At 46.9% G+C, this 16478-nt stretch overlaps 1 protein-coding gene across 2 annotated transcripts in view; it reads left to right on the forward strand.

The window, feature by feature from the left end:
* The window catches only part of da (transcription factor daughterless), a 127492-nt gene that overhangs the window by 854 nt on the left and 110160 nt on the right, over positions 1-16478 (forward strand). For both annotated transcript variants that reach the window (XM_084607250.1, XM_084607251.1), the window contains exons 2-5: positions 213-277; positions 1269-1380; positions 3932-3957; positions 8264-8296. In XM_084607250.1, the coding sequence (XP_084463376.1) occupies positions 213-277; positions 1269-1380; positions 3932-3957; positions 8264-8296 (236 nt within the window). The remainder of the gene's footprint in view (positions 1-212; positions 278-1268; positions 1381-3931; positions 3958-8263; positions 8297-16478) is intronic.

Here is a 16478-nt window from a genome sequence, read left to right on the forward strand (position 1 = left end):
CGTGCTAGCTGTGATGCATGCGTTTTCACGAGAGTACGTGCTTTGCGGTCGGAGCGTAAATCTTAGTGCGTGGATAAAAAGCAGATCACTCACTAACGTGCCTCATCACTGTGTGTAGTTTCGATTAGCTTCGGATTTGCACCATCGTGCACAGACGCATATCTGGCCGTTACCAGTGCGCGATCGAAACCGTTCCGCAATTGCCTTTTCAGAAAAAAGTCGAGAAATGCCTTATGGAATGCCTTACGCCACACAAGGGGAAGATGCGCTACAACCGGTGAGTGTTTTCTTGTTTTTGCAGTCTTTGCAGTGGTTTAGAGCAAGCCTCAAACGCCGTGCTCGTGAGCGGTGCAGTCCGTTTAACGGCGCCGTTGGTTTCAAAAGAAAAACACTGCAGCTAATTATGGACATGATCGTGCTTGCCTTGATTTTTTAGAAATGCTCTTAGTGAACCATTAACACGTATACTCACAACTCGGTAAAATTAGTGCAGCCAACAGCTTTTCTATTATTCGAATTCTTGAAGCCAGATCTATGCTTCCTGAAATTTTAGATTATATCAGTTCAAGTATAGTTAAGAATGTTGTTGCTTTTTTCCGTTGCCATTGTGGCGTGACATCAGATTATCTGGGGTATTAGTTATCATGTGTGAAGAGGGAAGAAAACTGTTTTACATTCTGTTTCACATTGTGCCAATAGAGATGGGACAGACTCATTAAAATGGCAAAGCCTTTTTTAAGTGCAGGCGGTGATTGATGAAGTCTGAGCAGACGAAGAAAGTGACACCTGAATATAGGCCTCTAATGTGTTGCAGATGTGTTGCAGTTATTGTCGTGCTTCTCTCCTCTGAGCATCATGCACATGTGTCGACAGATTATTGCGGCCACATGTCATTTTACTGAGATACATTAGTTCATGTCAACTTTGTTTCTTGAAGTATTTTGTCTCGAGTGATATTTTAGTAGATGTTTTGAAGTGCATTCACCTCATGCCTTGCTGTTTGCAGTGCAAAACTAGGTCTGTTGCTGTAGTTTCTGTCCTACTCAGGGTATTTATGCATACACAGTCATATCAGCTCTTGAGCGTTTTTTAAGAGTGGCTTGTCGATAGTTTTTTTTTTTTTTTTTTTTTTTTTATGATCTCCCATGGATACCTTACATTTGAGGAAAAATTCATGACTCTTCTTATTACCAGTTCCTCTGCGCTGATCTAAAACTGTTAGTTTTTCTGGCTCATCCATCCACATGCTTCCGTATTTTTCAATGCAGGACGGTCTGGGCAACTTTCCTGGTGCAGAACCGATAGCATCGAATGACCCTGCCTACTTCCAATATGGCAATGCAGCACAACAGCGGTTACTACCACCTGACACAAGCAGAGGTGATGTGTGCTTTTTTTTTTTTTAATTTGAGCCTGTTGCACCCAAGAAAAACCTGTTGCTGTCCACTGGTGTCAAAATAATTGGGAAGATTATCTGTGTAGGTATAACAGAATTCTCCTTAAACAGGGTTTTTAACTTGATGACCCACTTGCCTCGCGTGTATGACTCATAGCCCCTTAACCGTTTTCACCAAATGTTTTAAGAGCACAAATTATGTGCAGCAAAAGTTGCGCAGAATTGCACACATGGTAGCAATAATGAAAGGTTAGCTTAATGTGAACACTTGACCCATAATTACTCGCCAAGCATGAGCTGCATGCACTCTTTTCTTCTAAACTAGGTTCTTTTCTATAAGTGATAACCAAATAAAATTATTGACTTTGTTGCAGAAGTAACAGAATTGATATTTTTCAAACTTGAGAGTTTCCTTTCGTTTTGCTGCTACCGGTATATGAAAAGCTGTGCATGCATCTTCAAGTAGGTGGGCATGTTGTAATAGGAGGTGAACCATATTTGTTTGCTCGTTTGTCACTGCCTTGGGTAGTTTGTGTGGAGGATAATGTCTGGAATTGCATTGTATGTGTGGCCTAACATATTGAATCTTGCTTAGGGCATCACTATAATTTTGGCCGGCTGTGTCTTACTTACAGTGCGTAGCATAGGTGTTTCCATATTTTGTGTGCACCAAAATTGAGTCTGAAATAATTCGGGAGCTTTGTGCTCACTGTTCAGAAGCAAATTTCTCAGCCATTCATTTTGCTGATGCGGCAGGTAATGCATGTAATATGTCTGAAGCATGTGCACAATGCATGAGAATGAAGGAAAGCTTTTTTTTTTTTTTTTGCAGCAGTGGAGCTCGTAGGCTAATTCACGCACAATTGTGAAGGCTGTCTTGTTGTGTCATGTTCTCTTACAAAACTGTACCTAGCATGCAGAGAGAAGTGTGAAGGATAGAGCTGCTGCAATATATAATAGTTTTCTTATTGTCGTTAACACTCCTTTGAGCTAGAGACATTGTCATGTTTCAGTTCTCTTTTTATAGCTGCAGCTTCCTTTAAAAACTGTGCACATGTTTGGCAATATTTTTCTGCTTGCTGCTCAGCATAACTTGCAACCGGTGTGATAAACTGGATAAACAGGCATAGTGTTCAATAACTGATATTTGTGGTTTATCCAGTGTTTACTTTATTTCTGGTTATAAGTTGACCCTCGAGCTAGCGAAACTTCCTTAAGTAAAAAAAGTTTGACTCCGAATATAGGCCAACACTAAATCGTGCTGCAGCCATAGCTCGCCAGTAAGTTTTTCAGAAGACCGAATCATTCAAAGGCTTGCCTTAGCTTCAATGTCACTGTAGCAAACACTCAGGCTCTTGCTTCTTTGGTTGTGAACTCAGTCAGTCTGAAACTGCGCCTTCAACGGCAGGGTATCGTCCAGACTTTGGTCCATGAAAGGAACGGCGTGCAGCAGCGTTTACAAAAATCTTACTTCTTTGGTTCTCCACTCCCACATGCACGTTTCCGACAGGTCAAACTTCCAGCCTGCTGCGACATTGATTCTATGTAGAGGATGACTTGCTGCTGGAAAGCCGCATTGTATCGTTGCCGAGGTTGTGGCGACATGTTGGCATTTGTTGGGCACTCTAACCACGCACATCACCGACAGTCAGCGATTCGACATCAATGGAGCAAAGCGCAGAATTGTCGACTAGGCATGAAAAAAAAAAAAATGTGCAAAGATGCTCTGAGAGCGTGTGACTGGTCATGGGGGTTAGGATTGGACTGAATTTGAGGCACGTTGAATGCCCACAATTCATCTGCAAAATGTTTTTGTTATATGAAAAGAAAAAAAAAAATTGGGCACGTCTTTAGATGCACTCCTGTTCTTTAAGCAGCCTGCTTTCATGCCATGTCGGACAAGTCAGACATTTATACGTAAACGCACATAGTACTGCCTGCAGTCAGGCCGAAACTAGTTTCGCCCCCACATATAGGTCGTATTTATAATCTCTCGCATAAATTGCTCGCAAACTTTGGAAAGTCGTATGTCTTTTTTTCTTTTTTTTTTGTGTTTTTTTTTTTTTTTAGGAAAAGGTTAACTTGGACCTTAACAGGCCCATACTCAAAACACTTATTACTATCATGATACAAACTCTGCTGCTCTTTAGGTAATTTGAAACAAATGCCATAGCTTTGCCTTTTTTTTTTTCCTTAAGTTGCACGAATAATTAACTAATAGCCAGTCACTGAGTGCAGTTGCTTTTACTGAAAAGCTAGCTGCTCAGAACTCGCTAATTTTTCTATCATACCATCTTCTTTATTGCGTGCTTTTCAACAGCCATAGGATTAAAAGCGTGAAACCCAATAAAGAACACAAGGCAGAGAATGGCTGTACAAAGAAGTAGGGAAGGGATGAAGATTTGTTCCAACATATTTTTCCTCCTTTATTCTAGCTTGATTCTTGTAGTAATCGTAAGTATTGTTCTCTAGTTTTAACACCAAGCTTGATGCTGAGCATTTTCTCACGTTTATGGTTCTTTTGTACATTTGCAGGTATAGCGAACAAAAGGAAAAGAGACGTAAGTAACCTCTGATTTATTTCCCATTTTATATGCGGCAAAAAGCACAAACGTATATATATTTTTTTCTGCTGAAGGGGTTCTAGCATGCGTTCATGTACGAAAGTATCTATTCAATGCAATACTGTTAACAGACTGCAAAAATATGTTTGGCTTTACTGCTGGATTTGGCTTGTCCTGGATGCAGAGCAGCATGAGGCATGTTTATCTTTACGTGTCAGTTTGAGGCAATGGTGGCTAGCCATTATTGCATTGGCCTGAACAAGGGCATAAGTTTGAGCATAGACTTTTTGTCACTAGGAATCATACGAGTCATGGATGAAATTGTTGTTTTAGCTGCGTCAAAAACACTGAGGACAACTTCCGAGTTCCTGGCAGTAATTGCATTGTTTTTATATAACAATGTTCATGTTTGTCCAAAAGCCAAAAACATACGTACTGCTCAGAAAGCTGGATTCGGAATGTTCTTTCTTGCCGCGTAGTTCAAAGTTGCAATCTCAAGACTGAAGTGTGGGAATCTAATTTGTTCTCTCTCTCTATTTTTTTTTTACTTTATCTGCCTTGTAAAAGCTCCATTGAGTCAAATTAGCCTCTTTTTCATTGGAACATGGTAATGTGTCATTCCAGGCCAAGTTGAGTCCACACTGTAGTGTACAGATGCAGCTTTAAAGGGTTACATTTGCTACCACCACACACACTGTCTCACCTATTTGGGATCTCATGTACAATCACTCTTGCATGGGGCAAAAAGGAACTCCACGCCCAAGTCTGGGCAGCTGAGGAGGGAGGGTCTTAAAATGCCATCTTCTCATAGCAAACAGGAAAGAAGGTACAAGGAAAGAAAACCTGCTTATATACTACTACCCTGATTGTCATTGGTACTAAGAGGGTCTCAAACTCTACATGGGGGTGCTTTCAGGTCTGGTTTACATGTATACTGCTTTGGATGTGGTCTTGTCACTTGTGATATTATATTGACATGCCTATCTAAACCAGAAGCTTTGCAACTGAGTCACTTATGTTGAATTCCAATGGCAGATCCGGATCAAGTTTTTCTGCTCCGTTTGGGGCAGTTGTATTCCAATGGCAGAATGGGATCGACAGCGGTCTGTTCCAATGGCAGATTGGGATCAGTTGTGGGTCCCGGATTGCTCCGCGGAGCAAAGATATTTGCTCCATCGAAGTCGGGGGATTTGGCCGGAAGTGCGTATGCCACGTCTCGTGTTTCCGCTTCTGCTCCCTGCCACGACCAGCACATCCTCGCCTCCTCGTTGCTGCACGGTGGACCGAGCAGCTGTGGATGACATGAAAGCTGCGCCAGCTTGCCGACCTCTAAGGAGTCCTCGCGGTGAAAAATCTTGTGCGACGGGCTACATCGAAATCGAGCAAGGAGCGGATGCCACCGGCAAGCACCGGCATCAGACCTATCGGTGTGGGCAGCCGTTGCAGCGACGTGACTACCGTTCACAAAAGAAGCTGCTACAGCATAGGACAGAATAACTTATCTGCAGTAAGGTTTTATTTTATGTTAACCTTACAAAGCACGTCACGTGGGCTGTATGCATGATTCTCAACATTGTTCCTGCACACTTCAAGACGACAAAACCCTGCAGCCAACCATGACAACTTCGACATTCGAAGCAAATTTTTTTTCACATTCGGATCACGTCAATGGTTTCGAATCCCAACCGACGCAAGAACAGTGTTCCTGAACATTCTTTACGTTTTTTATATTACAACGGGCCAGCCCCTGAATTACTGCAGGTAGGAAAATCTTTCGTTCCCTTCGCTTGAGATGCCGTCGCGCTACGCTCGGCATCGGCACTTTTTTCAAACGGCACCTCTGCCACTTCAAACATATCTGTTAGTGTCAATCCAAGGTTTGATTATGCTTTATCAGAAATGTAAAGATTCATGCCATTAAATACACTTGTTTTGCCATCAGCTGCAAAGATGTGCTCGCAAGTGAAGGCGACGGCGGATCCACGGAAACCAGTGTGTGCGCTGATTGGCTTACGTCCACCAGCGAGCATGCTCCCGCTGGAGCGAATGCATTCCAGTGGCGAATATGGAAGAAGGGATCTATGCCGGAGTGATGTGCTTCGTTTGTGACCCGACCAAGCGCTTGCGATCTGTCATTGGAATTCAACATTAGTGTGATAATATAAAAGTGTTGTGGATTGGCCATTCAGTCGAGTGAATGGCTGTAGGCTTTAACAGCAGCTTGAAGAGGTTCCTGGCCTGTGTTTGTTAACTCATTATTTACTGTTCAGAAGTTGGTTTCCACGTATATCTTTATTATCATTTAGCATATACCTAGCCATTTCCTGTGTTGCAAGATACTCATTCTGCTTTGGCTTACTGTTTGGAAGTTTTCTTCTCTAAATTTAGAGCAAATTGATATTCCAAATGAGCTTTCCGGCTTCAGCAGCCTTCACTTATTTGTGTGGTTTATAGCTAAAGGGGTCAATTTGTAGAAAGCCTTTTTTTTTTTTTTTTACCTGAGGCTATTCTTGTTGATAAGCATCATGTCCTCGAATACTGTATTTTAGTTCTCTCACAGAACTTTCCACAGTGTGTTCCTTGTTGTGCCCTCATTGCTTGCGTTGACTTTTTTGGAAGGTGAAACAGTGAACATTTTTGTCTTCAAAAGAAGAGATGCAACATTCGTAACAAGTTGAGCTTTAGCATCCTATAGGAACATACTTTGGTCATTGCATGGAATACTAGTTATATATGTAGCCTAAGTTTGCTTGCAACATGTTGCTTTTTTGTTTCTTGTTGATATATGTATGATGGTTGAAAGTAGACATTGCTTACTTAGGTGCTCTGAGCAAGCTGTTGAAAATCATGGTACTGTCTTCTAGAAAGAATTAGGCCTATCATTAGTGGTACATCACTTTCTTTTTGATCAAACATGACTTGAGCATGAATTGCTAGCTGATGAGAGACATATCTATGCAGCGGTAACACGAACTTGGTTATCACAAAGACTTTAGGGCCATTTGTTTAACCTGCACCAGCTACACCAGTGTAGGAAATCTCCTCTACCTGCAATGGATTTTCACTGCACTGGTGTAGCTGGTGTAGATTTAAAAAATGCCCCTTTTGTATAAGCATGTCCACCTCCAGGGATACCACGTTGAAACAAGCTTGGCAAGCATCTCGTATACATGCGTTCTCTTTCATTGCCATTATAGGTTTCTGCATGGAGGTCATGTTGCTGGCCAGTAGTTAGATTCATGTGCAGATTTTTTTTTTTTTTTTTTTCATTCAGCATGCTTCACATCTTAGCATTTTAATTTTGGTTGCACTGTTACTACGTAAGTTCAGTTATGTTTAGCAACCAGTTCATTTTGCTCATTATCCAAGAGTGTCTAATATTGGTAATCCTGAATTATTTATTTGTACTGAAAGTATAGTTTTGTATAGTTCTTTTTTTCTTGCAAGTGGCGCACAATCAGTAGTTCTCTTTAGCTTGAGAGCTCGCACTTGCATTTCTTACTTGCAAAAGAGAAAAGTTTGGGCCATTGGTAAAATTTAAACTTGAAGGAGTAAGGAGTAAAGAAATGAAGTTTTTTTTTTTTTTTTTTTTTTGCCTTGTAATAGCTCTTGTGGTCTTTGTTAAAATGATGCCATGTGTGTTGATAAATTGCAAAGTGTTGGGGTGTGTGCTTTCGATTGCTGTATGTGCTATTACTTTGAGCTTCTTTTTTTTTTTTATGAAGTGTTGCGGCAAAAACAATCATATGACAGGACCCATGGCTCTTACACCATGTTGTCCCTTCCCACCTAAAAAAATAAAAATAAAAGAAAATAAAGAAAAGGAAATTATTGTTCTTAAGGAATTTTTAGTCTTATCTTGATGCAAAGAGGTATCTCTAATTGCAGACATCCTTGACAGAAGCAGTATTAGTGCCACAGCTCACATTTTCAATCACACTAGCGGGGCCAGCTGCATTGTATTGTAATTTTAGGTGTCTTGCTATGCAGGGGCAGCTAGCTCCTCCTTTGTGCCTTTTAGGTGTTGCTTTCAAGGCCCTGCACATAGGCGCAACTTTTCTGGCTCGCTCCACTTTGCACTTTGTTTTATTAATGCTACCGTCTCACTCTGCAGGCAGTCACTACGCTTCACTAATTTTCCACAGGTTAATCCGGGCAGACAGGACACACAGCTGAAAAGTGAAAATCGATCGCAGTCTGTCTCATAAGCCGCTCTGCGAAGCGTTTTGGAAGCATTCCCTTGCTTCTTCAGTGGCGCAAATGTGGGTGTTTGACCACTTTGTGACGTTTGTTTTGCGGGCAGGTCATAGAGCCAGATGATTTGGACGTCCACTGGGTGAGTGATGCATGGAATCGCATGATTTCTGTCTGGCTCTCCCCTCTTGCTCTCTGTCTGCGCTAGCTGACTGTGGAAGTGTACAGCTTGCGCTTTGCTTGTACTTTGCGTGGCAGTCTCACTGGGCACGTAAAGGTTTCTGGACGGCTATGGCATGATACAGACGTTGAGGCTATGTCCGTTCAAGATACAGCAGTCTTGAGTGGTCATGAACAGCCACTATCTCTACACAGAACTAAACGGTCTTACGTTACTAGGCACTACTTTGATATGGTGCGGCGATTCCGGGGCACGCGTTTTGCCCTTCGCATCCACCGACTTGGTGGTGTCACGTGTGTGCACAATCAGTCCATTGCTGGTGCAGCATTGGTGGCTGTGTGTGCTGCAACCTTTGCTTCCATGGCCAGGTACCGAATAAAGTCTCCCCCCTTTTTTTTTCCTTTTGAAACCTGCTCCCATTGCAGGTAGATCGGCTTAAGTGCTATTGACAGCGGGTGGATACACTGCACTTTACCGCATAGTTGTGTGGAATGAAGCAGCACATTCAGTGCATAAAGCTGGAACTGACCAAAGAGTTACCTATGGAGTCATTTTTTTCTTAGTCATGAAGGTCATGAAAGTGGTGCAGATAGACCTGTAGTCGAGTAGCATAGCAGATACGGGCCTCTTTACTGCGCTCCATGGTGACTTGTTCGAGAAGAAAAGAAGCAACCACTATGGTAGCACACAATTCAGCACATATCGAGTGTTCCATGATTCTGTATTCGACCCTGCCCACTGGATCCACTCAAGAGACTCTTGTGGTTTGAAAGCCTTCTGGCAATTGTTTGAGTGTTATCATTGAGGTTCATTGTTTTGGTGTTTTGTTGCGAGCGGTGATCTGTTGACTAACGCCATTTTTCATGGAGGAGACGAGTGAATGGTGCTGCGAGACTGTCATATTCAACACACACTTATTCCAACGAGTGAATGTCAAGCCTGCCTTTATCATGCAAGCAACATCCGCGCTTCGTTATAACTACTCCGGGAATTAATAATTTAATCGGAGTTATTACTTCCGGAGTCGTGGGGCTTTTTGAAAGTTCGAGGGTCGTCGCTTTCTGTTTTTGGAGCAACGCCACCCACGGGGCAGGGAACCACACGCGCACGCACCAATGTCGGCGGCTGCCACGGCAGGCCACCCTCGCGTCGTCGAAAGCCGGTGTGGTCGCGCCTGTCGACCGGTTGTTGCAGCGCGCGTATACGCCAGCGGCCTTGTAGATTATACGGACGCCCTCTTGCACCCCCTCCTCATCGGCCGAACAGCTGGTCATGCCGCGATCCGACACGGCAGCTGCTGCTCGCCCATCGGCGCCCCTGGGGTGTCCCTACACCCCCCCACCGGCGGCAGGGCCCCAGGGACCGACCTCGGCGCGGAGGTCAAGGGTTCGCGCACCTCCCGCGGATTCGATCGACTGCCCTTGATCTCTGTGTGATGCGCGTGAGCACATCGTCTCCTCCTACGGCACGCGCGGGGAGTCCCCTTTTAATTGCCACCGTCGGCCCGTCTGTACCTCTTGGGTGTGCGGCAAGCCGTGGTGCGTGCGCCTTTTCGATCACCCCCTTTTTGAGTGACACAAGGCGCGGCTGCTGTGCCAAGGGGAAGAAGGAAGGAACCGAAAATTGAGTGAAGGTGTCGTGGCCTTGATGAACGAACAGGGCGGATGAACTCGCGAAGAGCGGCATCCGAAGAAGCCGCCGTGCTTGCTCGCGCCGTGAGCGTTTCGTGTCCCAGCTTTATTGAGGTCTATCGTCGGCCTTATCGCGGCGGCGGCACTTCGGCTGAGGTCGCGAGGCGTCTTTAGCGAACCTTGAAAACGAATAGCGTGGCCGTTTGGAAGACGATGGCGTGAAACAGACCTCCCCCACCGGCTGTGGTGGGCGTACGGCCAAATCTTGATGCGCTCATCAAAAGTTACTTTGCATTCATTCTCCGGGTGTTTAAGATAGCGACCCCCCCCCCCGCGTATGTGATTTCGATCATCGCAAGTTGTGTAGCTGGCGTTCAAGGAAAAAGGCAAGGCGGTAGCAAGGCTTCTTCGCTACCTTGGATTTGGCGCAGTGTGCGTTTTCGCCGGTCGTGACAGGTGTTACGTTGCGGCGGGGCTGTTTTTTGTTTAATTTATTATTTTATATATATATTTTTTTTAAGTTCGCGTTTGAGCTTGTGTAGAGACCCGCTGCGGAGGCTTTAGAGAGGCTGTTGACGCGGAGACGACATGTAACCTCGCTTTTGCTGTAGTGCGTCTTTGTATGCGAAAACCATATTTCAACCCCGCCGAGGTGGTGCAGTGGTAAGACGCCCGACCACTGCTCTGAATACCCGGGTTCGAACCCGACCTCGGCGGCTGCGTTTCGATGGAGGCGAAACGAAGAGGCGTCCGTGTGCTGTGCGATGTCAGCGCACGTTAACGATCCCCAGGTGGTCGAAATTTCCGGAGTCCTCCACTACAGCGTCTCTCATAGCCTCAGTCGCCTTGGGACGTTAAATCCCAAAAACCAAACCAAAGTCATATTTCACGAGGTAAATAAAAAAACAAAAACCAGAAAGGGATTTATGTCTGATTAAGCCTCGATCTTTGAGTATTTCCCTGGCTAATACGGCCGTGCAATGATTGGCCGGCGGTGTGTGTGTGTGGGTATCAACTGTCATAATCACTCGTCTTTTGTTTGCTTACCGTGTCTGTGACGTCAACAGTGACGCATGTGTCACGTGGTTTATACCGCTTAAACTCTCTGAAGAGCCGGGTGATTTCAGTGTGCTCTGGAATGAATGGGGAGCCCGATCCCAAGGAAACGGGATGGAATCCCGGCCGGGACGGCAGCTGGCGAAAAACAAGGCGTCCGCGTGCTGTGCTGTGTCAGTGCACGTCAAAGAATTCCAGGTGATGGTTGAAATTTCCGGAGCCCTCCACTACGGCGTCTCTCACAACCTGTCTCTTGCGGACGTTAAACGCTGTAAACCATAAACCATGATCCTTTGTGGCATTTATCGGAGATTCGGGTACGCCGTGTCAAGTGGCGTGGACAGCAGCAGGTCGAGAACACAGTGAAGTCATCCGCATCAACGACATACCAAACTACACTGCGCCATACTTTGCATTCTCCCGCGTTATCACTAAGTTTGGTCGTGTGTAGGGTGTGCAGGAGGGGTGAGTACTTGTAGCTAATCGTTTTGGTGGCGTGCCGTGCCGTGAGGTGGGGCGAGGATTTGACGACGCCTTGCGATGAGGAATGAAGAGCGCTGACGTGGCTGCCATTTCAGAGAGAGAGGGGGAGAATAACGTCGGTGGGCACATGGGCTTCACCACCCGCTACCAAAGAGCACAGCGACGCTTTAGCTGTAGCCGTTCAGCTCCGGCTTGTCGCGGACTGCACGATCGCGTGACAGAGGCCGACTGGAATGTAAAGTGCCTTCCTGTGTGCGCGCAGGCCCTCACCGCGTGACGGCGCTCTTCGTGGGTGTTTGCGTGAGGAGGACCACGGGATGAAGTCACTGTTCTTTTTTTTTTTTTTTCGCCTCTCCCCACTTTATATTTGCTGCGTTGTAGTCTCCCATTTTTCACAGAGCTTTATTGGTAACCCGGCTCCGCTCTGAGCCGACGCCTCGTTGATCATCCGAGCTTTCTGGCGTTTCTTTCTTTTTTGGGCGTGTGGAGCGTCTCGACCGCTGCATCGACGACGGGTGTATGGGATAGTATGGTATGGGTTTGGTGCTCGCCACTTTATATCACTTTATATCAATTGTATCACGCCACCGATAGACGTTGCCCGACCGTGTGGTTTGAGCCGCTCAGTCTCCTCTTTTCTCAGTTACCATTCAGCGTGTTATGCGATAGCTCGGCGAGCTCTAAGCAGGCCTGCAATTCTGTCACTCTTGTGTCGGCGTCTCCTAGTCGACAGCTTCCGCCGTGCTGAATAGTCGACAGCTTCCACCGTGACTGAATCTCGCGGACAGGAATTTGAATGAAATTCTTAAAAACGAATTCATTCAAGAGTCGTTAAAAAAAAAAAAAAAAGACGGAAAGGGCGATAACGAAGTGTGCAAGAAACATGCGATAGCGGTTGCTCTCAGTGATTACTTCTACGATTTTGGTCTAATGGGTGCTCTTTTATGAGTGGGCGGCAGTGAAGGTGCCTCTGGAAGGCCAGAGCGTTCGGTCCACGAGGATTCACGCAGATAACGCCGGTATTTTTGTCGAGCGCCACTGTTACTTGTATCGAGTGAGACAGACCGCTGTAGAACGGTCTGTTCAATGGAGTCTGTTCGGTGGTGCCTGTTCAGTGGACGCTCTGGTAAATCCCACCCTCTCCCCACAGTTTTTTTTTTTTTTTTTTTTGTACTCCCGTGTGCGCGTTCTTCTATGCGCGGTCCTGCTACACGTGGTTTCGTGCCATCCTGCGTGCTCGCGAACGGTGGAAGTGTCGAACAGTCTGCCACTACTACCACATGTGTTGCGGTTGGGCCACTGGCCTCCCGCCTTCCCAAGGCGGACGTCCGCCCGCAGCCGGCCGTGCAAGAACCGTAGTGGTGGGCCTGTGCACGCAGTGACTGTCTCGGGCCGGACATCCACCGGCCGCGGCCCGTTTCCTGTCCGCAGGTTGTTCCCTGTGCGCGGACTTGCGGCCGGCCGTGCGGTTTGCGGGGGGAGGTCGTGTGTGCGGCTTCTTTTCCAGTTTGCCCGGAACTTGGGCCTTGTGGAGAGTACTCTTGGAAAAATGAAAACGGAAGAGCGACGGGGTTCAAAGGAGGGTGCCAGTTGAGAGGCTGCTTCGCGCTGACGTTTGCTCGCTTTCGGGCTGGCTTTTATCTGCGGAATCACGAACGGAAGCTTCGCCTGGCGGGATCGTGTGGAACTGGGGTATATGTGTACTTCTTCGAGAACCTGATCGTGTAACTGCGATGACAGTTTATATCTCTTTTAATTTGCGCCCGCTAAACCACCTGTGTTCCACGTGGCAGAGAGTGCTTTTTCTTCAAATAATTTGAGGTGTAAACTTAGGAGAATAGGAATCTTTGCAGAGTTTCAGAAAGTTTTAGTGCCCACGTAGCTTCACTTTTTTTCAGATCGACTGAATTTGTAATAAGATGCTTCTAGGGGAAAGAAAAAAAAAAGGGGGGGGGGGGTGTACCTAAAGGGGAATGCTTGAACCCCTTGTGAGGCGCTTTCTGTTGCTCTATGAAATGTCACTGTATGTATTACTAAAAATTTTAAATTGTGCTTCAGACTGGCAGAGGCTTGGCATTTCAGGCTGGTTCTGCGTTTTCCACTAAAGGAATCGGTGTGACGAAAACTGGGAAGCAGCTTCTATTTGGTGGGGAAGCCTACACAGATGTGAGCTTCGTGGCGTAGAGGAATAAAGTCGTCGGATCGAATTCCAGCGATCTGGTTTACACTTTTCGCGCGCGGCATTCGAGCTTTTCTCGAAGGTACACAACGAAGGCGCTGAACTTACAACTGTCTTTAATATGAAAACGCACATCAATTTATACTGTACTCAAATCAGGGCACACGCGCAACGCCAAAAACACGTCAAACCCAGACGTACTTTTCAGGGTAAAATCACTTCCAAATCACATGTGTGTACACTGAGCCTTTGAGCCTTGCGTAGTAGGCTCATTTCTCTGGCTGATAATGCCACGGATGGTGGGCTGATACACCCGATGTAAGACCTGCTAGCCTTTGCCACATTGAATGGCCCCGGTGTTCCGCGACTTCCTAGATTTTGTATGCCCTTGTTGCTCACTGGAGTTCGTTAACCCAGATCGCATCGCTCCCTTCGCTTTCAGCTTTGTTCCCGAGGCGCTTCTTTGGATCTATATAGGACTCGATAGGACGATGTTTCAAACTCCCTACGACCTCTCCGTTAACGACTGGCTTTATTTGGCTCTGTTCGGAGTAGCCCGCCGCGGCGGTGCAGTGGTTAGGGCGCTCGACTACTGTGCTCAAGGATGTGGGATCGAATCCCGGCCGCGGCGGCCGCTTTTCGATGGAGGCGAAAAGCAATGCGCCCGCGTGCTGTGCGATATCAGTGCACGTTAAAGAACCCCAGGTGGTCGAAATTTTCGGATCCCTCCACTACGGCTTCTCTCATAGCCCGGGTCGCTTTGGAACGCAAACTTCACAGATCAAACCAAACCGGAGTAGCCACAGCCGCTTCCATGCATTCGAGGTTCATGTGCACGTAACGGCTGTGCAGCTTATCGAAGGGTGATACCAGCTTCCTTCATGCACTTTCTTGATTATTTTTATTTTATTTATTTGTTTATTTTATTTATTTATTTTTTTTTTTTTCAAAGTCCCGGTGGTGGCGACTCTCTGACCCGATTCTCGCACCGACTGCGGCGGAAGGATGGCAAGTGTGCCGGCAGCAGTGGCGGTGGTGGGCAAATACTCCCGTTTTTCACTCGCGAACGCGTCGGCCTGTCACACAGTGCGCCGGCGCGCTCGGCCTTGGCCGGGCGCCTCTCCCCTTCTCTCAACCTACTACGAGCGAGATTCATTCATCCGGCGCTGCGCTCGCTGGAAGACGGTCGCTCGGCACCGCGTCCTTCACCGCTGCGATTCATATTTTCATGCCTGCCTTTCGGGGAAAAAGACTGAGGCGCTTCAAGGGGCGGGGAAGGGCGGTATGTGAGGTGTATCGGCCGATTTCCTGCCCGTAGTATCGTGTGTGATCATTGCGACCTGCTTTGATCTCTCTCCCTTTTTCTATACTACCTCTATGTATGCTTGATTCGGCTCGTTTCGCGCAGGTACCACTGTGCCTGCAGCGGCCTACGCTCGCACTTCTCCCTCCCTGCTTTCTCCCGAGGACTGCCCTGCCCCGCGTTGTGTGTACCTTGGCTCCGCTTCGAGGCGGAAACGAGGTTGGCGGCGTGCTCTCGCTCGTTTTCGCTTGTTCCACCCTTCGCTCCGTTCTTCTCTCTCTCAGCTATGGGTGCCTTTCCTTTCCTCTGCGCGCGTTTGATGCCTGTGCTGCGCTGCGAAAGGAGGCGGCGCCGCTCCTTGGGGTTGCTCACCGCCGCTACCGTCGCTGGCGGCGGCGCCCCGAGAGAGAGGCCCGTTTGCGTGACTCCCCCTCCCCTCCTTCCGCGCTGATCGCTGCCGCTTGCATTTCTGAACGGCCCACGCAGCTTAGTGCACACACACCCCTTAGCACGCGCTTGCGTTCTCTCCCCGTGTCGCACCGCGCGGCGTAGCCCTTTCGCTGGCCAATCGCATTCTCTCTGATCGGTCGAGGTGATTCCTATTTCCCGTCGGGTCATTTATCCTGGTGAGACCGCACGTTCGGCCTGGGAGACCTTTGAGCGAGGGATTGGGAGACCCGCGACCTTGAATGCGGGGTAGTTTTTTTTTTTTTTTTTTTTTCGTTGTCCCGATGACCGTTAGTCTTGATTGGTTTGTTCTAACTTAGCGGGGTCCCAGACCCAGGTTCGGACCCAGTCGTTTTGACGGGTGGGGCCAAACGCAAAGCGCACGGATACAATGCGATGTCAGTGAACGTTAAAGAACGGTCAGTAGTCGAAATTGTCCGAGTCTTTCACTACGACAACCCTGCATTGTCAGCAGTAAACCCTGTAACAACGGAAACAAACCTCGAAGTCGAGGAGCTGGGAATTCATTTTCCGCTTGACTCAGTACAAACCTCGAAATCGAGGAGCTGGGAACTCTTTTTCCGCTTGACTCAGTTCAAATTCGCGACTTCTTCAGGCGCGGCGTGAATAAAAATATTAGCTGAAGCCTGAATAAATTTTCTTGAAAAGGTAACGAGCGCAGAAATCCGTTTTCTGGAATGGATCGATCTGCGTTTCGTGACAGTTTTGACCATGGTTTCACTGTAAAGAGCCTATAAAATTGTTGCTTTGAATGAAGCACGACCTTTCGTGACAGAAATGAGCCAGGAGAAGTGTAATTGTGACCTTAAATATAGAGCGCAGTCTCACCTATCAGACCGTACAGAGAGACCATAATCAGCGGGAAAAGTTAGGTTGTTTTTGGCATGCTTCTTTCGAAAATTGAGAATTTTAAAAAATTTATTTCTTCGCACTGGCTTTTAAGCTAGGCAACGCTTTACCATCTGACCTTAGTAATGCACCTTTCATTCGTTTTTAATGCACACATTCCAATGGGTACGCCGG

The sequence above is a fragment of the Amblyomma maculatum genome, chromosome 6 (genome assembly GCF_055883805.1).
Source record: "Amblyomma maculatum isolate TAMU_Amacu chromosome 6, ASM5588380v1, whole genome shotgun sequence".
Taxonomy (NCBI): domain Eukaryota; kingdom Metazoa; phylum Arthropoda; class Arachnida; order Ixodida; family Ixodidae; genus Amblyomma; species Amblyomma maculatum.